The following is a 24,507-nucleotide window of genomic DNA, read 5'->3' on the forward strand; positions in this document are numbered from 1 at the left end:
CCAGGCTGGCCTCGAACTCACAGAGATCCGCCTGCCTCTGCCTCCTGAGTGCTGGGATTAAAGGCTTGTGCCACCACTGCCCAGAAATAAGACTTTTAATTCTATCCCTGGCATCTCATCCTTAGACATGAACCTAAAGAAACCCACACTGTCACCCAAGTTACTTCAAGTCAGTTCTGCTGGACCAGGGCCCTCAGAGTACTTTTAAGTCAGTGCCACCTGACCAGCGCCCTCAGACTAAAGAGTTTTTCTTTTCCAGATTGTTACATCTTGTCAATCAGGCAAAAACAGGGTCAAGACTGAAGTCTAAATTTTAGGCTATTTTGAGGCTTTATTTTTTTTCTAAGTCCATTTGGGATATAAGACTGCTAACAGTTGTGAAATCAGTCTTAAATGAACTCTTTAGTAATATATCTTTTTTGCCAAATTCTCTGTAAAACTGATAAAAATAAGAAAATATGCGTTTTTGAGAAGGGGTCTTACTATGTAGTAACTCTGGCTGGCCTACAACTCTGTAGCTCAGTGTGGCCACTAATTTCCAGCGATCCATCTCTCTCCACCTCCAGAGTTCTGGGATTGAAGGTGTGTGCCACCATGCCTGGCAAACTGATAATGTGCTAATTTAGAAAAAATAATGGAGCCAGGTTTGGTGGCCCACGTCCATAATCCCCAGCTCCTGGAAGGTGGAGGCAGGTGTTCAAGGCCAGCCTCTGCAACTTTGTACTTGGGCTATGTGGAACTGTTACAAGAAAGGAATACAATAAAGTTACTTAGTAAAAAGATCAAAAGGATGGCCAGGCGGTGGTGGCACACGTCTTTAATCTCAGCACTCAGGAGACGGAGGACACAGATCTCTGAGTTCAAGGCTAACCGGGTCTACAACGTGAGTTCCAGGACAGCTGGGTTTATACAGAAACCCTATCTCAACTAAAACCAAAACCAAACCAAACAAAAAAGATTAAAGCTGAACTAAAAGCTGCAGTAACATTTTAATCAAAACTCTTCACAGCCGGGCGGTGGTGGTGGTACACACCTTTAATCCTAGCACTCGGGACGCAGAGGCAGGCAGATCTCTGTGAGTTCGAGGCCAGCCTGGTCTACAGAGTGAGATCCAGGACAGGCACCAAAACTACACAGAGAAACCCTGTTTCGAAAAACAAAAACAAAAAAACCAAAAACAACAACAACAACAAAAAAAACCCAAAAAACCCAAAAACAAAAACCCTCACCACAATGTTAAAACCCTGGCCCCACACCATTTTAAAGGGCAAATTTTATTGTCAATTACATCTGAAGAAAAAAAAATGGCAAAAGAATAATAAAGATTAATACACACACATATGGCATGTAAAAGAACAACACATGGGAGGCAATTTGTCTGCACCGGTCCTCGCCGGTCTCGGGTCTCTCAGGGATGGTGTCCTGTGCAAGCAGGACAGTCGATGCGGGAGCAAGCTCGGCTTCCAAAACCACCGAGCACGGAGGGGTGGCCCCACGCAGCCAGCACCCGCGGGCGCGGCGGCCCTCCCGCTCCGGGGGCCTTCGGAGCCTGGGCCGCGTCAGGCAGCGCGCCGGGCAGCCCGGGGCCATGGCGGCGGTGGCGGCGGCGGCGGGGGCGCGCGGCGCCCTCCGGGGGTTGGCGGCGCTGCGCGGCCGGGGTGCGAGCCGGGCGGCCATGGTGAGTGCGGCCGGTGCGGAGAGCGGGCCCTCGGCTGGGTGGGGGCGGCTGCGCGCGCAGGCCCGCGGCTCCCACGCTCCCCCTCGGCGGAGCGCCGTGCACACGCCCTCGCCCCTGCGCCCGGCAGGCAGAGGCCGGAGGACGCGTGGGAGTTCGAGGCCAGCCACGGCTACGTGGGGGCACCTGCTACAAAACACAACACCCCAAGCAACTTCCGTCGTAGTTTATGAGCTTGCGCACCGGAAACAATCTCGTGTAAAAAAAAAAAAAAAATCTAAGTGCGAAGATTAGTGATGGGCCGTGGCCACCCCGTGTGCTGCGGCAGTCCCGGGCAGGCTCCTCAGTGGCCGCTCCGCTGGGTAGGCGTGGTCGTGAGCTTTAGGAAGAAATTAGTAAATGCCTTTCTCCCCACGTTTTTGAACGGTACATCGGTTTTCCTCACCACTTCTATAGAGGATATTTTAGTTTTCTTACTTCAGACATTAGTATTTTGACCGTGCGTTGTGGCCTGTCATTTCTGTGCCTTGCGAGGCTGAGGCAGGAGGACTACTGCGAAGCCAGCGAGGAGCGCGGCGAGACCTTCTGGGAGGGGTTTGGAGGGATGGGTTAGAGGGGGAGCAAATCGAGGGGAAGTTTTAACAGGCAGCTCCACCTAGTGGAAAATGTAGCATGAAGCGCACCGTTTCTTTTACAAGCGCTTATTAGACCCCTTTGAAAATTACGAATAAGTCAGAGACATGATTTATATTCCTGTAAAATTTCTATGGTGAATTCCCTAAAACAAATTTTCTTATATTACACAGTAGAATTGTTGAAGTCAGAAGATTATCGCTGATAACATCCATTGTTTTTGACTAATGACTTAGAGAAATTTTTTTCTGGTGTAATCCAGGACCAGTTATTGCATTTGGTTAACATTTTTTTTATTATTAATTTAGTTAAAATAATTTTCATATAGGTGTCTATGTGTGTGTTCAGGTACACAGTCTCCTGCGCCCTGCCCCTTGTTTTCTTCTTCCAATAAAAGAAGGAAAGAAATTTCATTTTGTTTGTTTTTCATGAGCTAGGTCTCATGTAGCTGAGGCTGACCTTGAACTCTGGATACAGTTCTGTTGTGGAATATTACTTTAACTATGTAAAGATATGTTACATTTGTTTTTGTTATGGAATATTACTTTAACTATGTAAAGGTGTGTTACATTTATGTTGAGGAATGTTACTTTAACTATGTAAAGGTGTGTTACATTTGTTTATGTTGTGGAATGTTACTTTAACTATGTAAAGGTGTGTTGCATTTGTTTATGCTGCATTTTATTTTTTTCCGAGACAAGGTTTCTCTGTAGTTTTGGTACCTGTCCTGGATCTCAATTTGTAGACCAGGCAGGCCTCAAACTCACAGAGATCCGCCTGGCTCTGCCTCCCACGTGCTGGGATTAAAGGCGTGCGCCACCACTGCCTGGCTGCATTTGTTTAACTATGTAAAGATGTGCTGCTGTTTCACCTTGCCTGCCTAAGGCTCCTGACTGGTCTAATAAAAAGCTGAACAGGCAGTAGCTGGGCAGTAGAAGGACATGCGGGGCTGTTGGGCAGGGAGAATAAGTAGAAGAAAGAGAGGGGGAGAAAGGGAGAAAGGGAGAAAGAGGGAGACGCTGGGAGCCAGCCAGCAGCCAGCCATGGAGGAAGCAGGAAAGTAGGACATACCCTCAGCAGAACCATCTGTTGGGAGGTTTTTTATTGTTGTTTTATTTTCTAAAGATTTATTTACCTTTTTGTTTTGTTTTGTTTTTCGAGATATGGTTTCTCTGCATAGCCCTAGCTGTCCTGGAACTCACTTTGTAGACCAGGCTGGCCTTGAACGCACAAAGATGTGCCTGCCTCTGCCTCCCCAGTTCTGGCATTAAAAGCATTATTTATTTACTTTCATTTTATGTAAGTGTTTTGCCTTCATGTATGTATGTTTTGAGTCCCCTGAAGTGAGCTACAGTTGTGCCATGTTGGTGCTGGGAGTTGAACCCAGGTCCTCTGGAAGAGCAATCAGTGCTCTTAACCACTGAGCCATCTCTCCAGTCCCCTCCCCCAATGCCTGCTATCAATTCTTAACATTAAGTGCTAGTTTTGAATTACTTGTTCCCCCCCCCCCCCTTCTTTTCGAGATAGGGTTTCTCTGAGTAATCCTGCCTATCTTGGAACTCACTCTGTAGACTAGGCTGGCCTCAAACTCAGATCCACCTATCTCTGCCTCCTGCATGCTGGGATTGCTTATTTTGAATGACAAGACTTAAAATGTTTTTGCTTAAGATATATTGTCATTCACCCTTTTGTAGTGGGAGAAAGTAGCTGCTTTTTCAGGGAGAAAAAGCTAGAAAATAATCTCATTAACATCCCTTCCCCTTCATAGGACAAGTTGCCAAAAGGTAAAAATGTGTGTACCCTTTTTTTTTTTTTTTTTTTTTTTTGACACAGGGTTTCTCTGTGCAGTGCTGGCTGTCCTGGAACTTGCTGTCTCTAGACCAGGCTGGCCTTGAACTCACAGAGATCTGCCTGCCTCTGCCTCCCAAGTGCTGGGATTAAAGGTGTGCACCACCATCGTCTGGTGTTTGTACCTTCTTAACCGTATTCATGTCTGTGATAGCAAGTTTGAGGATTTCAGAAGCAGGCGTGAGTTGCAGCTTCATGTTTCGAGTCCAGAGCCTGCAGCTCCACCCCTCCCCCTGTGCCTTCAACATTAGCTCAGTCTAGGTCTCTCCAGAGCCTACAGTCACCCTGCAAGGAGGTGAGGTGGCCGTAGGTGCTTACGCTGGAGTGAGAAGCTGTGTTCGTAGTTTACAGTGATGTGTCCACGGTGTTTACTGTTTAGTTAGCAGAGGAAGGTACAGGATGAAGGACAGTTGCTACTGTCACTGGAGAGCAGGAATGAATGAGGTGGACAGCGCCGGCAGGTGCCGTGCATGTTCTGGGTGCTCCAGCGACACAAGAAGGGAGTTGGTTTTTCTGGTGCTCTTGTTATCAAGGCAAGGACTTTGCCTGTGGTAGAGGGGCTGTGGACCCCCAGAGGTGGTTATAGGAAATTCAATGGAAATGTACAGTTGGTTCCACACTCTCTAGAGGGGTTTTCATCATATACGAAAGGGAATAGACACCCTCAGTAGTTCAACCCACTCAGTGAGCTGCAGACAGGAGGTTCTGGAAGTCCATCCAAAGGACAGCAGACCAGGGTTAGAGCCCTGAGTTCCGGTCCTGGGCCTCCCAGCAGCTTCCCTAGAGAGTTGGCTTTTCCTCAGTGGCACATGCTGGAACTCTGTAGCATCTGAGGAGGCCAGTGGCAATAGTAGGTTTAGTTGTAGCTGTTAGAAACCAGAGTTGCTGAGCTGTGGTGTCTGAGGCAGCACTCGGGTGGAGACAGGACAACAGCCATTTTCTTTTGAACAGCCCACACAGAGTTTGCCTATCTTTAAAAAAATTTTTTTTTTTCAAGACAGAGTTTCTTTGTGTACCTCTGGCTGTCCTGGAACTCACTCTGTAGCCCAGGCTGGCCTCAAACTCACAGAGATCCGCCTGTCTCAGCCTCCTGAGTGCTGGGATTAAAGACGTGTGCCACCACCACCCGGCTGAGTTTGCCTGTCTTTTGAGAGTAAAGGATGAGAGACGGCTAGAATTTGTTACCCTGGAGACTTTCTTTCTATATTGCTTCCTAAAGAGGCATAAGTTTGTGGAAAGAGTTTAGATAAATGCTGGCCCTTTCAGACAAGAAATATGTTTTCTTCCCAGTCTTCAGGTGCACAGTGGCTGACAGCCGAGGAGAGGAACCAACTCATTCCTGGCTTGAAAGCAGCAGGATGGTCGGAATTAAGTGAGAGAGATGCCATCTACAAAGAGTTCATCTTCAAAAATTTTAATCAGGTAATTCCTGGGAATGACTGATGTGCCAGGTTCTGTTTTTGTCAACGGCCCTGTTAGGTTTCTGTGACTACTGCTTGTCTGGTCCTATGTGGACTAGGAGTCACACCCTCTCTTCCTTATGAGTTCAGTGACAGAGACAGTCCCTGCTGACTCAGGCAGGCCTAGCTCTGGGGGAAGGGTTGATTCTGTGATACTTAGAAATCAGCACTGTGTGGCGGTACACACCTGTAATCCTAGTGTTTGGGAAACTGAGACAGGATTGTGAATTCAGGGTTAGCCTGGACTACATGTGAGTTCCAGCCTGACCTAAATCGCAAGACCTTGTTCAACGCGTGCGCACACTATAGCTTTAATTTGGAGTTGGGTAAAGTATTTAGTCTTTTTCTGTATTTTAAATAACACTAAATGAGGATGTGCGCATTTTCCTGTAGATTAGAAGGGTGTGTGGAGAGGCCAGCTGAGAAACACAACCTGCTTGCTTTCTCTACTTTTTCAGGGCACTTAAAAAAAATCTCATAGTTGTATTTTTGCCTCTCCACCCTCTCCTAAGCTGTATCTCTTCCCAGTTCCTGCTCCCCTATCCAGCCCTTGAACATTTTCTCCAAATCTGACCTCCCCCTGGAGACTCAGCCTTCCCAGGTAACCGTTCCACTCGGGCCCCACCCTGTTCAGAGAGTCATCTCCCATGACTTAGCCTTCAGGGTTACTCCACTGCGCTTGTGTCAGGTCAGTGCTTCTGACTAGCTCGTGTTTGCTCAGTTACTGTAGTAATCCTTTGGACGGATCTATTGTTTTTATTTATGTTAGGTGTTGGCATCCAGGAGTCAGGGAGCATGTTTGCTTAACTCCATTGTACCCAGCATGGTTCTGAGTACAAACAGGCATTGATTACAGCGTAGACATTGATTACAGTGTTTGCTGGTTTCCACAAGGGTGTGCAAGCACCGGATTCCCACCGAAGGAACCCTTGGCATGTGTTCCTGGTAAATGCCATTGGCTCTGCTTCGTTGCCTGCCCTGGTCTGTTTGTCTGTCATCTGGCTGCCAGCCATTTGCTGTAAGTCCCCAACTCCTGAGAAAACCTGGACCAAACCGACTCCCTGTTCCCGCTGCCTCGCGTGCTTGCAGCCCTGGTCAGGGACTCAGCACTCCGTGGCTGGCGGCAGGGCATCTCGTGGGTACAGTCAGCTCTGCATAGCTCCAGGTAGCCTTTTCCAAGCTTATTAAAATTCTTACTGTGTACAGCTTGACTTCTTTAAGCCTGGGCTAATTTATTGGCCTTGAACATGTGGCTTAAAGTGCTAGAGTGGTGTTGCCTCAGGCTGTGTCCTGAGTTGGTCCTCCAGCACTGCTGCGGCCTGGGGGGGGGGGGCAGCTCTGCAAAAGGCATCCTGGAGCACCCGTGCCGCTGCTCACCATGACGTTTCCCTCCAGTGTTTAGGAAGGGGAACCAGCATCAACATGATATCCTGGCCTTACCTCTCAGCAGGCCCTGTGACTTCTACCTGGATAGTGGCCTGTGCTGGCACTGGTGTCATGACCAGCTATCACTGCCCACACACAACCAGAACACACCCGTAGCTAACAAGTTGGGCGCCATTGCTCATTGCAGAGAGGGAGGACACACTGTGCTGATCGATCTCAGGAGGACAGCGTGGAAGACCTGGTGGTGAAATTCTGCTTGCTCTAACTAGCAGATTTGGAATGTTCTGAGGAGCCAGCTTTGCCCTTGATGGGGTATTGTCAGAAAAAAGGGCAGGTCTGTGATTCAGCACTTTATGAATCTCGCCTTTAGGGCGATTAGACAGAGAAGGAGCCAGGGCTAAACAGAGAAAGAAGAGGAAGAAGCATTAGCCAGTAAGCAGTGGCGTTCAGTGTGCGGCACTGAGCCCGCACGCCTGTCTGTGTGCAGAGATCAGAGATCGTCATAGAGTTCACTGCTTTTCCTAATTCATGGTGGTTGCAGGACGGCCCTGTTGTTGATGCTGTGTTCAAGAGGGGGGTACCTGCTGGTGTGGTGCTAATCTGTAGTCCTAGCACTTAGGATACTGAGGCAGGAAGACCACAGTGTGAGGTCAGCTTGGGCTATGACGAGGGTCTCTGACCCAAAGAATAAACCAGACCATGGGCTGGCGAGATGGCTCAGCAGGTAAAGGCACTTGCTGTTAACCCTGATGACCTGAGTTCAGTCCCCAGGAATCACATGGTGGAAGAAGAGAAACACTCCCTAAAGTTGTTCCCTTGCACTGTAGCGCACACACACACACACACACACACACACACACACACACACACACTAAATAAAATAACAACAACAAAACCTTAAAAAAAGAATACACCAAGGCAAGAAAGAGGAGAACCCCAGCTCCCAGGCACAGCAGCTGCCTTCCTTCTGCTTCAGCCCAAGAGCAAGCCAGCAATGCTGACGGCCTCACTCACCTTCATCATTTTTTTCGACAGGGTTTCTCTGTGTAGTTTTGGTGCCTGTCCTGGAACTCACTCTGTAGACCAGGCTGGCCTCGAACTTGCAGAGATCCTCCTGGCTCTGCCTCCCAAGTGCTGGGATTTTAGGCGTATGCACCACTGCCCAGCCAATCTTTGAGTTTTACAAGTAACACTCCTTAATTCTCTGTGTACTTAAGCACTGTCTCTATGGTTGGCATTACTCTAAGCTTGGGAACCTCCCAGTCCAGTGGAGAAAACAGATGCTAAGCAGAGGAGTAGGAGATGTGGTCTGAGCTCATGGAGGGCTCCGAGAAAAACTAGACCGGATGTTGAATAAAGGGCAAAGACCAAGGCATTGTTTTTTTTCTGCTGGGGTTTGAACCTAGGACCCTGAACATGGAGGGCTTATGCTCTGCCACTGAACTACCCCACCAGCCCAGGAGGGGAGGCCATCTTTAAGATCACATAGTCTCTCTGGGGAGATTGATTGACATGCAAGGGCTTAGTATGTGAGGATCCATGGAAAGAACATTCCAGGTGGAGAAGACAGATTTCCTCATACAAAATAATCTCCAACGATGGGATGAGAACCAGAAGGTTAGTGTTCTAGAGTGGATAGAGAGAAGACAGGGCTCTGGGACCTTGTTGGCTTTGTTCTACAAAGGACAGATGACAGAAGATTGCAAGTACAGAGACTTGGCTTTTGTTTTAAAACAAACAACAACAACAACACTTGCTCCAGTGCCTCTGCAAGGATCAGTGGAAAGACGGAAAGTGGAAGCAGGCTAACTGCCTGGACTCGGGAGGAATGGTCCAAGCCAGAGGCAGAGAGTGGACGCAGCAGAGGAGCTGGAGAGAAGTGGGCAGGGCGATTTCCTGTAGGTTTGAAGATGGATATCAAGACTGTGTAAAGAGCAGGGGCTGTAGCCAGTGGTCCAGTTGCCTGCCTGGCATGCACAAGGCCCTGGGGTCCATCCCAGCACCACACACATATAGGAAAGAGAGAGAGAGACTTGCAGATGGATTTGATGTGGGGTGAGGGTGAGAAGGTCTTAAGGATGACCCCAAGGTTTTGGTTCAAGATGTAAGATGGAGGAGGATGTGACTGGTGCCTCATGCTGAGCTGCAAAGTCCGGGTATGGCGGAGCAGGGGAAGGGACTAAGAGCCTGTTGTGTTGTGTACACATCAGGGGTGAGACACTGTCGTTCAGTTGGAGAAACCAGTCATGAGGTCAGAACTCAGCTGAGATGACAGTTTGAGAATTACCAGAGGTTTAGTGGTGAAAGCAGGTCCAGGTTAGCAAGAGGAATAGGATCGGGGTGGCCGTGCAGGCACAGGGCCACTTTGTCATTGCATTAGGAAGGACGTTCATCCTAAGAAGACACAGCTCTCTTCTGATTGTGTCTGTTCTTTTGGTGAGGCCTTTGACTGCTAGCAAGAGGCATTGGAGGTCTAGGGAGATAACAAAAGGAAGAGTCACCTTGGAGCTTAAGGTAATGACTAACTAAGGAGAGGTGGCTGGTGCTGGGACATTTGTAGTGCCATTAAAGATTATGGTGTGTTGCCAGACACTTTTCTCTGTCCTACCCCAGTCCCACGGTCCTGTGGTCCTGCAGCTGCTTTTAAAATAATCACTTAGAGGCTTAATATTAATTACAAACTGTTTGGTCTATGGTTCAGGCTTATTGGTAGATAGCTCTTACATCTTAAATTAGCCCATTTCTATTAATCTATATTTTGCCACATGGCTGTGGCATTATTGGCCTGCTGGCATCTTGTTCCTTGGGCAGCAGGATGGCATCTCCTTGACTCCACCCTCTTCTCCCTGTATGTCTGCTTGGATTTCCCACTGGCTCTATTCTGCCTTGCCATAGGCCAAAGCAGCTTTATTTATTGACCAATGGGAGCAACACATATTCAGAGTATGGAAAGACACCCCACAGCAATGGTGCAGCTTTCAAAGTGAAGATTTTGTTTTATCCAGCTGTGTTCAGCTGCATGGACACAGGCTTGGAGTAGATACTGGGTTGGGCTGAAAAAAAAAAAAGACAGCTGAATTTTGTGCAAACAAGTACCATGGAGTAATAGAAGGGCAAGGGAAATAAAGATGGGTATAAACTGTTGGCCCTTGCAGTCCAGGCTGCTGAGACTTGCAGTAGTGAAGAGGAGATGGATGCAAAGAGCTGGGAGCTGAGAGAATCTTTCTGGAGCATATGGTAGTTAACCTTGTCAGTTTTTAAAAATTATATTCTATTTAGTGTGTGTGTGAGGGGTTGGGCATGCATACACTATGAGACGTGTGTGTGTGTGGGGGGGGTGGGCATGCATATACTATGAGACTTGTGTGTGTGTGGGTGGGGGTGGGCATGCATATACTATGAGACGTGTGTGTGGTATGGTGGGCATGCATACACTATGAGACATGTGTGTGTGGGGGTGGGGGTGGGCATGCATATACTATGAGACGTGTGTGTCCCTCAAAGCTATGTGGGCCTGTACTGTTTTTGCTGTTCTCAGGTATGTGTGTGTGTGTATGTGTATGTGTGTATGTGTATGTGTGTGTTGCATGTATGAGGAGTGAGTGTATCCATGTACCGCACAGGCAAAGGCTAAATTAGGAAGTGATGTCTTTCTCTTTTTCTGTCTTGTTGTCTGAGACAGGGTCTCTCACTGAACTGGACCCCTGGCATTGGACTAGGCTGGCTGGGGCCAGAGGGTTCTTGGGAGCCGCCTGTCTTCCCATCTGTCTCAGTGCTGGAGTCACAGGCATCAGCAGCCACGCCCTGCCTCTCAGCTTCCATGAGACTCTGTCTCGGGAAGTGAGGTAGAGAGAGAGAGAGATTGGAATCCTTGCTTTAACTTTGTATGTGTGTTCATGGACGCACCCACATCACACACCACACACATACACCATACACACATGCTCACACACTCCCCTGAGGTTTTGATGCTTGCCTAGTAAGTGCTCTTATCCACTGAGACATCTCCCTAGCCTCCATTTTTCAACGTTTATATTTTAACAAACATTTTATTCATTATTATTATTTTTTTAGGCAGGAGGATCTCACCAGGTAGCTTAGGCTAGCCCCAGACTTTTAATCTTTCTGTCTTAGCTGCCTGATGCCCAGGTTCTAGGATTTTGCAGGTGTGCAACACTTATGTCCAGCCATTTATTTTGTTCTTTAAATAGTCTTTTCATTTTTATTATGTAAAGTCTTTTTTTTAAAAGACTTATTTTTGTTTTCTATGTATCAGTGTTTTGGCTGCATGTATGTCTGTGCACCACATGTGTGTGCAGTCTGGCCTGCAGAGGCCAGAGGAGGGCTATGGATCCCCTGGAACTGGCGTTACAGATGATTGTTAGCCACCATGTAGGTGCTGAGAATCGAACCCGGTTCTCTGGAGGAAGAGCCAGTGCTCTTAACTGCTGAATGCCTGGCGCCCCACGAGGTCTTTCACCAGGTGCAGCCTGTAATCCCAGTAAGCGGGGAGCTGGAAGCAGAAGGATCAAGACCAGCCTGGGTCACATGGAGCTGTCTCAAAACAATAAATAAAACAAAGCCTTTCAGGATTACACTTGCTTGAATGTTACAGTTTTTAAGTGGCTTGCTTATTAGTGTGTGTCAAGTGGTATCACAAGCTTTATTCTTTGCTTCATTTGCTGCTGTAGAAAATGAGTGATTTTGCCTTGGATGAAAACCTGTTCTAAGCTCAGGGCTCTTTCAGGCTTTGTTAGAGTAATAAGTATCGAGCAGAATACATTTGATCTTATTTTCCCAAAGGGGTTTTATTCTAAAATGTGGTTAGTTCCATATAATATAAATTCATTTGATATTTTAAATGGGTATAAATACTTGCTAATCGTAAATGTGAAAATTCCTGGATTCTCTGGTACAGGTTGGTGAAGTGGCCGTAGGTGTCCGTCATTGTAGCCTCTGCCCTTAGTGGTGGTCTGTCAGCTCTGCAGTTCCTGTGGGTGGGCAGTGTGATGGCGCTAGATAGCCACACTTGGAGGCTTTGTTCTCAAGATGCTCAGAGTGCTTGGACTCAGCCAGGGCAGGGCTGGCATTTGCAAAGGAGTTTTTCTTTCCTGCTCATGTAGACAGGAGGAGGGGGAGGCTGTAATGGACATGACTTTACTGTCAGGGTCTGAAAGAAGAAAAATGTCACTTAGAAATGTAGGTGTGTGTTCCATGGTGAGAAACTGGTATGAATGAATGGGGTGAGCAGGAAGCTTCCAAAGGGAGGACATTGTAAGTTTCAGAAGTCAGTCCATGAGGTTCTAGAGCCCAGGAAGCAGCTTCCCCAGGGCCAGCAGGCAGAGTTGACCGGGAGGGACCCAGACCGGCCCTGGGAAGACTGGCCATTCTCTCATTCTCGGGTGTCTGGGGCCAGCCACCCTGTAGGTTGGAACACACTCAGGGCTGGGCGTGGGTAAGCAGTGTGGCTAGGCACTGCACCTGTCTTGGTGCCTTTGGGCATGTGAGGGCTTCTAGGTGGAGGCCTTGAGGGGTTTCCTTCTGGTGAAAATGGGGCCCTGATGTGATTAAATCGCTAGCCACCCACGGAATCAGCTTAATGATCAAAGGAATTTAGGGGTAAACTCATAACCACGGGAGATTTATCATAGGGTCCGGGGAAAGCTGAGCTGAACAGCTTGGTCCAAGATCTCAGCATCCAAAACTCGAGGTAGCCAGGAGAGAGCTGCTTACATGCATCCCAGGTCTTAAGGGTCCCCCAGTAGCCACACCCCAGGGACATGTACCTCAAGGTCATAGGCAGGTGTAACTGTTACTAGGGGCGGTGCTTCAGGGCATGGCTCAAACAGCTGTCCACTACAGGGCCCAAGCTCTGTGAGCAGCTGTATCCCCTGAGTTCCTGGAGGAGGTCCTCTGTCTCTTTGACCCTGCTTTCTCAGTGGCCAGCCAGCCAGAGCATTGGTTTCCTGAGATTGAACTGCATGAACTGGCTTGTCCTAGCTTTCCCTTCCAAAGGGGATGCTTTCATGTGGTCTAATCTAGCAGCCAGGACAGTTTTTTTCAAGGCAGGAATGAGCTTCATTTGTTCTCTTGTTTATTCCTCTCACTTGCCTTTGTAACTGTGGCCTTTGGAAGTTCGCTGGAGCTGGAGAGAGAGTGAGGGTATCCAGTGAGTGACTGGCTCGTGGTAGGCGTGTTCTCTGTGGTGGTGGTGTTGGGGGCCCCCAGTATGGTTTGGAGGTTTGTAAAATGTGTCTCTTGTTGGGCCAAAGAGATGGCACAAGTGTAGCTGGAGATCCTGGGGCTCACTTGTTTTTTTGAGACAGGGTGTCTCTGTGTAACAGTCCTGGCTGTGCTGGAACTTTCTTTGTAGACCAGGCTGGCCTTGAACTCACAGAGATCCACCTGCCTCTGCCTCCCGAGTGCTGGGATTAAAGGCATGCGCCACCATGCCTGGTGTCAGTGGGAGTCTTAACAGTCCTCTGCAGGATTTTAGTGGTGGCCTCGGCTGCTAGCATGTGGACAGATTAGTTGTTTGTTCTTTGTTGTACACGTCTGAGTTATGAGTCAGCTATTATACTTAAGAGAGGATTCTGATGTTGACAGTAGCCACCCTCGACCCCGTCTCCCGCTCTCAGCCCCCAAGATGATGTGCCCATATAGAAGGTGTCATTTTGTTTGCAAGTATATCCTAGTGCTTGTGTTTCTGTCACAGGATAAGCAAAACATCTGTGGCTGTCACAGATGCTTCTTTTGTTTAATGTGCCCAGTGATGGCTTTTGTGACCATAGTAGACTAGAAGCCAGAAAGTGTCCTTTGGGACTGGCTCAGTTGTTAAGAGCACATATTGCTCTCATAGAGGACCTGATTTTAGTTCCCACGTAAGGAAGCTCACAACCACCGGTAACTCTAGCTCCAAGGGGTCTGATGCCCTCTTCTGGCCTCCACAGGCACTGCACTTACATGTGTGCATATGCACAAACAGACACCCACACTTCACTTTATCTAAAAGTGAAGAATAAAGGCATCATTAGTTTTCCTTGGAGAATAGAGATGGCTGCACTTTAGCCAACGTTACCTAAGACCCCGTAGGCCAAAAGAAGGGTCTGTGCCGCCTGTTGGCGTTCACATTGGAGTTTCCTCTGCAGTTTCAGGGCGTCTGTCTGATGCTCTCAGGTAGTGGCTGAAATGCTAGTGTTGCTGTCCACCAAGAAAGGGAAGTTAGAGCCTCCAGGGTTGTCACTGGGCTCTCGATTCTGCTGCTTGTATCATAAACAGGCGTAGAGCTCATGTGCATTACCCAAAGCGCACAGGCTGGATGAAGGTAAATGTAAACCAGGTGTCAGCAAGGTAACTCTGATGCCACTCAGGGTAAAACACTGTGGTCACCATGCCTCCTTTTAATAAAAATGGACTTTTAACTGCATCAGTTTTTCTTAGTCATGCAGTAAATCTTATGTTTACAGAAATTAGCCTGAGCATTTTATAAAAGTCAAATAGCCAAGAAATATAATTTCCTCAACAGTGTTTGTCTTGCCCTCTTACAGATGGCATAAAATCAGGTGTGTGGAAAATAAGAAAGCAATCTGAGCTGATGAGAAGGGCCTTCAGATTTATGCTTTGCAGATACTGCTGTGATTAATGCATTCACTGCTTTGTTATTGCTTTCACAGATAATGTCCACGCTGCCTGGAAAATGCTAGGAGTTTAAACTCTGCCAGGTTTAGACTCTTACCATCAGCAGATGTTCATTTATAAATACCGTAATTATTATCAAATAAAAATCACTGTGAAATTCATTGACATAAATTTCATTTCTGTGCATTGTTTTCCTTAGTGTGAATGAAATTAGTGTACCTACGTGTAGCATTTAGGGTTTGTGAAGTACTTGAAGTGAGGTGAACGGGATAGAGTAGGCACAAGTGGATGGCTTTATGTTTAACTGACAAGAAAATAATACTCAAGAGTTAGGGAATTATGGAGGCCTTTGTTTTCAGCCGGTGTTGCTGGAGCTGCTTGAGTGCATTGGGAATGAGTGGGGACCCATGGGCTGCTCAGTAACTGCAGACGATGATAGAAGGAGACCTGACGTGCTGCCTGGGCAGTCTTTGGGCCTGCTCTCCTCCACTGCAGTGGTCTTTGGGTTGACAGTGAGCTTTGACCCTGGGATTCTGGTCCGTGAGAACTGGGACAGAAACGTGGATTCCTGTGTTTCAGAACGTGGAGGTAGGGTGCTGGTGAAGTAGCTGTGCACTTTGTAGCCACAGTACAGAGCTGTGTCTGCATTCTGGTCGGTTGGGCTGTGGCTGATGGCTGACTTGGTCCCCTGGTGTTGACAGGTAGGGGAGACTCTTCTCTGGCTTTGGCCATTCTCGGTTCTCTTCCTTTTGCTATGCCCTTTCAGATTTGCTTGCTTTAAAAATTGTGTGTGTATGAGTGTTTTGCCTACACATGTATCTATTTTCATACCATGCATGCCTGGTGCTTGCAGACCTCGGAAGAGGGCCACAGATCTCCTGGAACTGTCGTTGCAGATGGCAGTGAGCTGTGAACTACCATGTGAGTGCCGGGAACTGAACGCGGTCCTCTGGCAAGAGCAGCCAGTGCCTACCTCTCCAGCCTGCGCTGTCCGGAGCACTGGTGTCCCGTCCTTACCTCACACGGCCTGTCTGATGTAGACGAGAACAGGACTTGCTAACTCAGTCATGGAATCTTACAGGATGACACTGAGCCAAGTTGAGGTTGTGGGATGGCTTGTCACGCTGGGTCCTGTCACAGTAGGTGCCAGACTCACATCTCTGGCACCAGCAGCAGGGTTTTCAGAGCCTCCTTTTTGTTGCTGTGGTCATTTTCTAGCAGGGAGCTTGTTTTCCAAGGACAACCTGTTGGATGGCTTTCCATAGCCGGTTTCGCTGTACCTTCCTGAGAAAGGGACACTCACCAGGTGACACAGACAGAGCCACACTCAGCTGGGAGCAGCCCATGCTTCACCATTGAACAATAAAAGGTCATTCGGTTGTATCATTAAATCAGCTCTATCAGCGCAGCAAACGCTGTGATCGGGTCTGTTTGCATTGGTACTCCTGGCCAGGAGGGCAGGACTGTGGTCTTCTAGCAGGCCGGTCGTCAAACTGTCTTCATGTGTCCTGTCTTCCACCATCCCACCGTCCTGCCATCCAGGCAGTGCCCAGGGCCTGGAATAGCACCCAGGGGCAGGTGGCACAGGAGCATGGGCGGGCTGGCTCGGTGAGCGCCACAAGGCTCTGTGTGCTGATCACGGAGGGACTGACACCCAGGATTCGGAAGGAAGGGGCTATAGCAGGAGTGCATGGTTCATGGCTTGTTGGGGAGATAGCACATCCAAACTTTATGAAGTGGTGAATTTTGAGAAATTGTCCTGGTTAATGAGGTCTGACGTGGGGTTCTGGTAAGCCAAGGAGACGGATGTTAGGATGTGCCTGCCTGCAGAAGGGGGGTTGGAGTTGGTCCTTCAAGGTCTGGAATATGTGAGGGAGACGGAAAGGTAAGCTGGCAGCTGACAGGGCAAGGCAGGGAGAGACCAGCTCAGTGAGCAGGGCTGCAGATGGCGGCGGGGCCTCTGGGACATTTCCTGCTGCTCCAGCCTAGGCATCTGAGAGCAGACTCCTGTCACTTGCATCCAGCTTATATTTTTCCTCAGCAGCATGGCCTCTTTTCAGACCCCAGATGGGAGCTGCAGATTGTCGCTAGGAACTGCCCAGTCCCCCTCAGGACCGTGCCGCTGGTGTTCAGGTGCCTCCGCCGTTCCACGGAGTTCCAGTTTCCTGATTGCCTGGCCCCTGGAGGCTCCCCATGTGCTTACTTGGCCGTGATGATTGACCATGCTAGCCTCTCCTCAGAAAACCCCAGTGTCTTCCTGTTGCTTCTTCCCGGACGCATTTCATCTTCTCAGAGGTTTCCAAAGCTGCCACAGTCCTCCTCTGACCTCCATGAGAAGCGTCTTTATTTGAGATTAGTGTTGTCGTCTGTGAGGTCCTTTGGTTGTCCTCTCTGTTCAAGGTCATATGGCCCTTAGAGGCCACCGGAAGTTAATGCCGTGCTGGAGCTGGGTCCAGATCCCTGTCATCCCAGCTCCATCCCTGTTATTTGTATCCAAGCTGCTCTTCCTCCGATCTCTGACCCACCCATCTGTCTACATCTGTCCATATCCTCCAACCTCTAGAGTTTTCTTACATACTCAACAGTAAACAGTTACCAAGTCATTTATGTTAGACGTAGCAGACACTGGAGTGCAGTGATGAGCAGGCAGGTATTTTCCTGTCATTACTGAGCTTACAGTATGGTGGGAATGAGACAAAACCAGAAAAGGATGACTATATAATCCAAAATTGAGGTGAAGGCCGTGAAGGAAGGAAAATCCTAATAGCTAATACAAAAGAGACTTAAGGACTCCACATGGGTTGCTTCCTGGAGTCTCCACAAAACTGTGAAGTAAATGTTGCCTCCCTTATGTCTCGGATGGGAAGCGAAGCTTAGGCTGAGTGACTTGGCCGAGGTCCTCCACCTGCCACAGGAAGAGGTGCTGAGAGAATGACAGGACCTATGCTGTGTGGGGAGAGCAGCGAGGGCCGGTGAGGACGTGAACTGCGGGGTATTGTTTGAAGAGGACACCCAGATGTTGGCAAGCACAGAATGAGAGTCAGCAGTGAGGATATTGAGGAAGCTGCTGGATTTATCCAGAGGCGAGGTCACTGCTGGGCTGGACACAGCACGGGGCAGTGGACGGAGCAGTGATGGGAAAAGCAGGGAAGTGCAGAGCCTGGATATATTTAGGAGTGACATGAGCAGAAGCTAGTGTGCACACTTGTACAGGAAAGGCAAATATGGGTGTGGGGTGTGGCTCAGCCGCCATGCTTGCCTAGGCTCTGAGCTGCAATCCCAGCACTAACCAAAGGGCACTAACCAGAGGTGCAGCGAGGCCCGGGGGTGGAAGCCTGGCACCCCAGCATTGGGGAGGTGAAGGCAGGGCTGGAGTTCAAGGTCACATTAGCTACACTGAGAGTGTGAGGTCAGCCTGAGTTACACAAGAGCTTATGCCCCAAAACCAGGTAAATAAATAAATGGGGGGGGGGAAGCAAATGAGGAGAACACCCAAGGTTCTCTGACTAGGGAGGAAAGGAAGGGGGCAGAGGGTGTTGGGGATGTCTAGAGTTTGCACCTGGAGGAACCAGCTAGTTGCAGATCTGTTTTCTGAGCTGGGGAAAGAACTGGGCACAGCTGGGCACAGTGAACACGTTTTCTGGTTTAGACACTGTTAGGTATGAACTGCTGTAAGACATCCAAGTGCCAGCTCTGAACGTGGCTTTATGTCTGAGATCGGAACTCAGATGAAATCTGGGTCGTAGATAACAGGAAAGTCATAAGCACGTGTGGGAAAAAGCCAAGGGAAAGGAGGAACTACCCAGGCAGAAGCTGGATAGAAGAGGAGCCTGCGGGAGATCCAGAGACTTTTAATCACAGAATTCAGAAGGCAGTGATCCAAAAGAGGGAGGAACTGACCAGATGTGGTGGTGCACATCTATAGTCCTAGCAGTTGGGGGAGTTGAGGCAAAAGGATTGCTGAGAATTAAAATTTTTTCTTTTTTTCATTTATTGATTTGTGTCTGTGTGGGCTTGTGTATGACACAGCACATGTGTGGAGGTCAGAGGGTAACCTGCTGGAGTTGGTTCTGCTCTTCCACTGTGTGGTGTCTGAATTCAGGTTCAGCCGAATTGCTGTAGATTTGAGGCCATATTGTGAGTTCAAGGCAAAGCATTTGACAAAGCCCGAGATCTGAGTTTGGTCCCTGGAACCTGTGTGTATTACTCTTCTGTCGCTGTGATGAAACTCCATGACCAAAAGTGATTTACGGAAGGAGGAGTTTATTTTGGCTTTGGTTCTGGAGGGAGAGTCCATCATGGCGGGGGAGGCAGGACAGCCGGAGCAGGAAGCTGAGTTCACGTCTTGAACCACAGGTCTGAAGCAGAGAGTGAACTGAACGTATGTGAGGCTCATGAATCCTGCCCCAGTGGCATGCTTCCTCCAGCAAGGCTGCACCACCCACACCTCCCCAAGCAGCGCCACCCACCGAGGACCACGTGTTCCATGTTCTTGGAGGACATGTCTCATTTGAACCACCGTAGCATATGAACATGGAAATAGAGTCATCTCCACGAAGTTGTCCTCTGACCTCTACTCAGGCACTGTGGCCCGTGCTTACCCACTAACCCTCACAAAATAATAAGCCAAAAACAAAATGAAAAAGAAGGGAGGGGTCGATTTTCTTGAGACATGTAAAGTGGCTACCAAAGGATGCCACTGGGTTGAGCAGCGGGGGGTCCCTGATGAGCATGGTGAAGATGGATGGGGTGAAGACAGCCTTGAGCCTGCACGGAACACACATGCTTATGTAGATCCTCATGGCTCAGACACTCCTAGTCTGTTGTCCCTTCTCCCTGCGGGGTTCAGTCCTCAAGGTATCATGCTTGTTTGTGCCATTCTTTAGCATAATTTTGGTGTTACACATATGCATCTTAGTGCTTTGTATTGACTCTGTGAAGTCAGAGCTAAAATGCAGAGGACCAGGACCTAGGCATGAAGTGCTCCGCCAGGGTGACAGTGGCCCCGGGCAGGACGGTGGGAGTAAGTACAGCCTAGGCCATGCGGGAGGTCACTGCAACTGCTCCCCTGAGTCTCTGGATACCCCAAGTTCAGAGACTTGGCTTGTGTAGATCTCCCACGGAACCATCCCAGTGTTATCTGGGTGTATTTGAACACATGAGGCCCCCTGGTTTGGTTCATTAAGGTCAGTGCCCTTAATCCCTGGTGAGCCTAACCTTGTTCTTCTTTTTCTCTCTTAAAACTCTTTCTCACTTGGGACTTTCTCTTTCCCTTGTCCACCCACTCCTAGTGACTTGATTTCTGAGAGTGATAGACTTACCTGGCTGCTAAGTGACTCTCTGTGATGGGGTGAGAAGTGACCAGTGTGCCGTGGGGAACTCTCCGAACACTGATGCCTGCTGCATGTGCAGTTTTGAGGCAGCCTCTTACAGCATCCCTTCCCAGGTGCCTTCAGCTGAGAGACTTAGCCTGTCACTCAGCGTGTTGGCTCCACAGCCTCAGCCACCCATAACTACAGCCCCAGTTTATTGTGACTGTTATTGTCCCGTGGGTTCATGGTAGGTTCTTCCAGGACCCTACAAAGCATCATGCTGCCCAGGCCCCTTATCTGCTCTCCATTGGGCGTTCATTTCTGTTGGCACACAGCTCTCTGACTCTTACGATTTGTTCTTTCCTTTTTCTGTGACCACTTGTTCAGCACTCTTGGTATATATTTTTTCCATCTGTCCATCCGTCTGTCCATCCATCCATCTGTCCGTCCGTCATAACTTGGCTACAGTGGCACTAGAGAGATGGTTCAGCATTAAGAGCACTTACTGCTTTTGCAGAAGACCTGGGTTTGGTTCCAGCTCCCACATGGGGGTTCACAGCTGCCTGTAACTCTAGTTCCAGGGGATTGGATGTCCTCTTCTGGCTGCCTTAGACTTCTGCACACATGTGATACACACACACACACACACACACACACACACACACACACACACAAACTCACACACACACATACGCACATACATATACATAAAATAAATTAATACCTTGGCTGGTGTTCTGTCGAAAAGATAATACATGGGATAGGTGGGACCAGTGATACATTCCTGTAATCCCAGCTACCTAGGAAGCTTCAGCAGGAGGATCACAAGTTTGAGGCTAGCCTGAGCAACTTAGCAAAATCCTATCTCAGAATAAGAATTTGAAAGTGCTATGGATGTCACTTAGTGGCTCTGGGTTTATTCCATTAAAAAAAAAAAGAATATGTATGCTTCTGTTTAGGAATTGTTTTTATGTTTTTGTTTGATTTTTGAGTCAGGAGTTTCACTGTATTGCCCAGGCTGGTCATAAACCCCTGGGCTCAAACTGTCTGCCCATCTCAGCTTCCCTACCGCTTGGGGCTATAGATGTGCATGACTGTACCTTAACCCAAATAGCCAGATCTGTTATTTGTGAGGCTAGTTTAAAGAGTCACAGGTGTGTGTGTGTGTGTGTGTGTGTGTGTGTGTGTGTGTGTGTGTGCATGCGCATGCGTGCGTACCCATGTGCCTGTGGAAGCCAGAAGTCAGCCTCAGATGTCATTCCTTAGGAAGTCATCCACATTGTTTTTCAAGACAGGGTCTCTCACTGGCCTGGAATTTCCCAATTGGGCTGGGCTGGCCAGCATGTTCCAAATATCTGCCTATTTCCGCCTCCCCAGTCCTGAGATTACACACTCACACCACCACACCTAGCTTTTTAAAATGTGGGTTCTGGGTACCAAGCTTGGTCTTCATGCCTGTAAGGCAGCACTTATCTACTGATAGGGCCTCATCTGGGAGTCAGAGTGTCTGAGGCCCACTTAGTGTTAGTTAGTAGCTCAATGAGAGGGGACTTACAGCAGCCCAATAGTCTTGAAGGCTGGTTGTTAGAATCCCCACCTTGCAAGTTGTGGGAACGGAAGTTAGAGGACTTAAGGATTGGCTCATTTCTAGAGGGAGTGGAGTACAGGCTCCTAACCCCAAGGGCAGACACTTTAGCGAAGACACAGCCTTTAACCTGTATTTTGAGGAACTATGATGTAAGTTAGAAGTAGGTGACAGTGTTGTTTAGGAAAGTCTTATCTTAGAACAGACAACTTTGCCTTTAAAAATCCAGTATTTCTGGTGTTGGTTGCATATTTTGAAGGAAAAGGTAGCCAGTTTTCCTATCAGTCAGGTAGGAATTTGACCTGAAGTTTGGTACCTGATTCCCTATGTCATGACCAGAAAGCATTAACTTACAATGCTTGGTATCAGTTTTCAGTCCTAAATCTTAGACACATTTGAGCTCAGCTTTTGTCTGCAGAGAAAGAGCAGCAAGAAGCTGCTTTATTGAAGAAGTGGAAGGCTGTGGAGAAAACAAGCATGGTGTGAATTAAGACACTCTAACTTACTTTCTCGGTGGGGAGGCGAGGGGGACTAGGGTCTTCTATTGCCTCCTCTCCTGGGCACTCACTGCGTAGCCTAGGATGACCTTGAACTCCTGATCCTCCTGCCGAACAGGCTTGTGCCACTGCCTGGCTAACACACTGGCTGCCTAAGCCGCTGGCCACATGGCTGTGGATACAGAGGTATAGAGGAGAAGCAAGCCATCTTTGTGTTTTGAATGTCTTCAAGTGTACTCTACCGTGTATGTTTGCAACTTTGTATCTCTTCCACCTTTCTATTTGTTTAGAATTGTGAGCTTTAAACAGAGCTGTTTAGCCTTCGTGGGTTATTCATGTCCCACAGAGAACAGCTAGGACTCTTATAGGAATAAAGCCATCATTTCACCGTTGGATGGTATATTTAGCTGGTCCATAAATGTTTTTTTTCTCGATTGCATAATGCATCTTATAATTTGGAAAACAAAGAGTCAAATAAAAATAGCCCTTCTGCCCACTTTAAAAATATGAGTGTGCATGTGCTTTTGGGGCCATGTTGTAGAAACTTTTTAGATGTTTCGTTCACTTTGTATATAGTGAGCATTTTTTATATTTTCCTATGATTTTTGTCTCGTTTTGTTTGAGACAGGGTCACTGTATGGCTCAGAAAAGCTGGCTTTCAACTCAGTCTTCAGCCTCTCAAGTGATGGGGTTACAGGACTGAGTCAGCACCCCAGCATCACTTCATAATTTTTCAACTTTTTATATGTAAAAATGTTTTGGCTACATGTGTGTATGTGCACCATGTGTCTGCCTGGTGCCCATAGAGGCCACTGGAGGGTGTTACTGTTTCCTCTGGAACTAGGATTATAGATGTGAGCTGCTATCTGAGTGCTGGCAACTGAACCCCAGTCTTCTGAAAGGGCAGCAGGGCTCCTAACCACTGAGCCATCTCTCCAGGATCCACCTGGGGATTTTTAATAGTGGGATATATAGTATTTCATGACATTGAAAGGTCACAGTTAGCTTAGCCAGGACTGTCATATAGGAACCACCCTCCTTTTCCAAATGACCCACAGTCATGTGGTGTCAGTTCAGCAGAGACCGCGGAAGTCAGAGCATATCCTTCTTGCTAGTGGTGCTTAGGATCTGTGCCCATTGCATTGAGATGAATCATTTGTTAAAAAAGTAAATCAAGCCAACTGGTGGCACATGCCTGTAATCAGGAGGCTGAGGCAGGATTGTGCGTTCAAGGCCAGTGTGGGCTACATAGCAAGACCTGCCTTTAAAAAAAAAAAAGTAAATAGAAATCTTTACCTAGATAGGATTGATCTGTGAAAGCTAAACAAAACAAAACAAAACAAACAAACAAAAAAACAAAAAAACCCCAAAAAACACCCCCCCCCATCCTTCAAGTTATTTGAGAAGCCCACAAGGGACTTGTTTTATTGAAGGGCTTTGTAGCTACTGTTCGCTCAGTTTAGCGCAAGGGTCCATGGAATATTTTCACAGAAAGCTTTCTCTTCCTGAGATTTTTTTTCCCCCAGATAAAGAGTGCTTGTTTAATTCGGGAAGAGTTATTTCGTGGGAAATTAAATATTTGTAAATCCTCTGTCACATTTCCACACTTGTCAGCTCTCTGGCGAATGATGACTTTGGAGTGGCTGTGTGAGGATTTCTTAAAAGCAGACAGTCCTGCATTTTCTACTTAGCTGTGTTTTTAGTTTTGAGTCACATTAAGTGGAGGGACCTAGGTCTTTCCAGTTCTGTTAGACCCTGGGTTATGTTATGCATTCTTAACCTTGGAATGGTGATTCCTTGTAGAGATTTTTAAGGAATAATTTCGATAGGTAAGAAGGTTTCCTTGGGCGTGACGATGACGTCAGTGACTTTACAAAGTGCATCAGAACCACTGTCTGGGCACGGGCAGCGGCTGCAGTGAAGAAGGGCCCTGTAGACATGGTAATTGTGATATCTTGCTTTAGTGTATGCTCAGTGGTGTCTAATCATGTTGTGTGCTTGGGAATCAGGAAAGAAGTTTCAAGTCTCAGTACATCATTTTTCCCGACACTGATCAAAGGTTGGAAAACTAGAATTATATGCAGTCCTCAGAGTTGTCTTACATTCTGAATCTTTTGGCCATTTTGTTGAAATATATCTATGCCTCCTAAGTATTGAAAGCCTAATATTCTTTAACCTAAACTACAGAGGTAAAATGGATTTTATGTGAAATATTTAGCTGCGGACCACATCTTCAGCTTTTTATATGCCACAGTGGTCTTGTTTCCCCCTCCATTGTCTGATAGTGAGGTCATTTTCAGTCCTCTGAGAAATTCTATTCCCAGCCAGATGCGGCTCATATATTAAAAGTAGCACCTGTGGCTAATATCAGCGCGGCTTACCATAAATTTACATGGTAACTCGGATTATATCTGTCAGGACTGTTAAAAAGCATCTAGATTTAATTTGATTTCCAGTATTGTAGAAGCTATGC

General features: G+C 47.8%; 1 protein-coding gene across 3 annotated transcripts in view; it reads left to right on the forward strand.

Moving 5' to 3' along the window:
* The first annotated feature begins 1,210 nt into the window (after positions 1 to 1,210).
* The window catches only part of Pcbd2 (pterin-4 alpha-carbinolamine dehydratase 2), a 50,327-nt gene continuing 27,030 nt past the window's right edge, over positions 1,211 to 24,507 (forward strand). The window contains exons 1-3 of one of the 3 annotated variants that reach the window (XM_076573426.1): positions 1,211 to 1,678; positions 5,447 to 5,578; positions 15,537 to 21,145. In XM_076573426.1, the coding sequence (XP_076429541.1) occupies positions 1,415 to 1,678; positions 5,447 to 5,578; positions 15,537 to 15,680 (540 nt within the window). In that variant the 5' untranslated portion in view covers positions 1,211 to 1,414 and the 3' untranslated portion in view covers positions 15,681 to 21,145. Of the gene's footprint in view, positions 1,679 to 5,446; positions 5,579 to 6,510; positions 6,635 to 15,536; positions 21,146 to 24,507 lie in introns of those variants that run through there. The other 2 variants (XM_076573424.1, XM_076573425.1) reach the window with 2 other exon arrangements.

Source organism: Peromyscus maniculatus, chromosome 5 (genome assembly GCF_049852395.1).
Source record: "Peromyscus maniculatus bairdii isolate BWxNUB_F1_BW_parent chromosome 5, HU_Pman_BW_mat_3.1, whole genome shotgun sequence".
Lineage (NCBI taxonomy): Eukaryota > Metazoa > Chordata > Mammalia > Rodentia > Cricetidae > Peromyscus > Peromyscus maniculatus.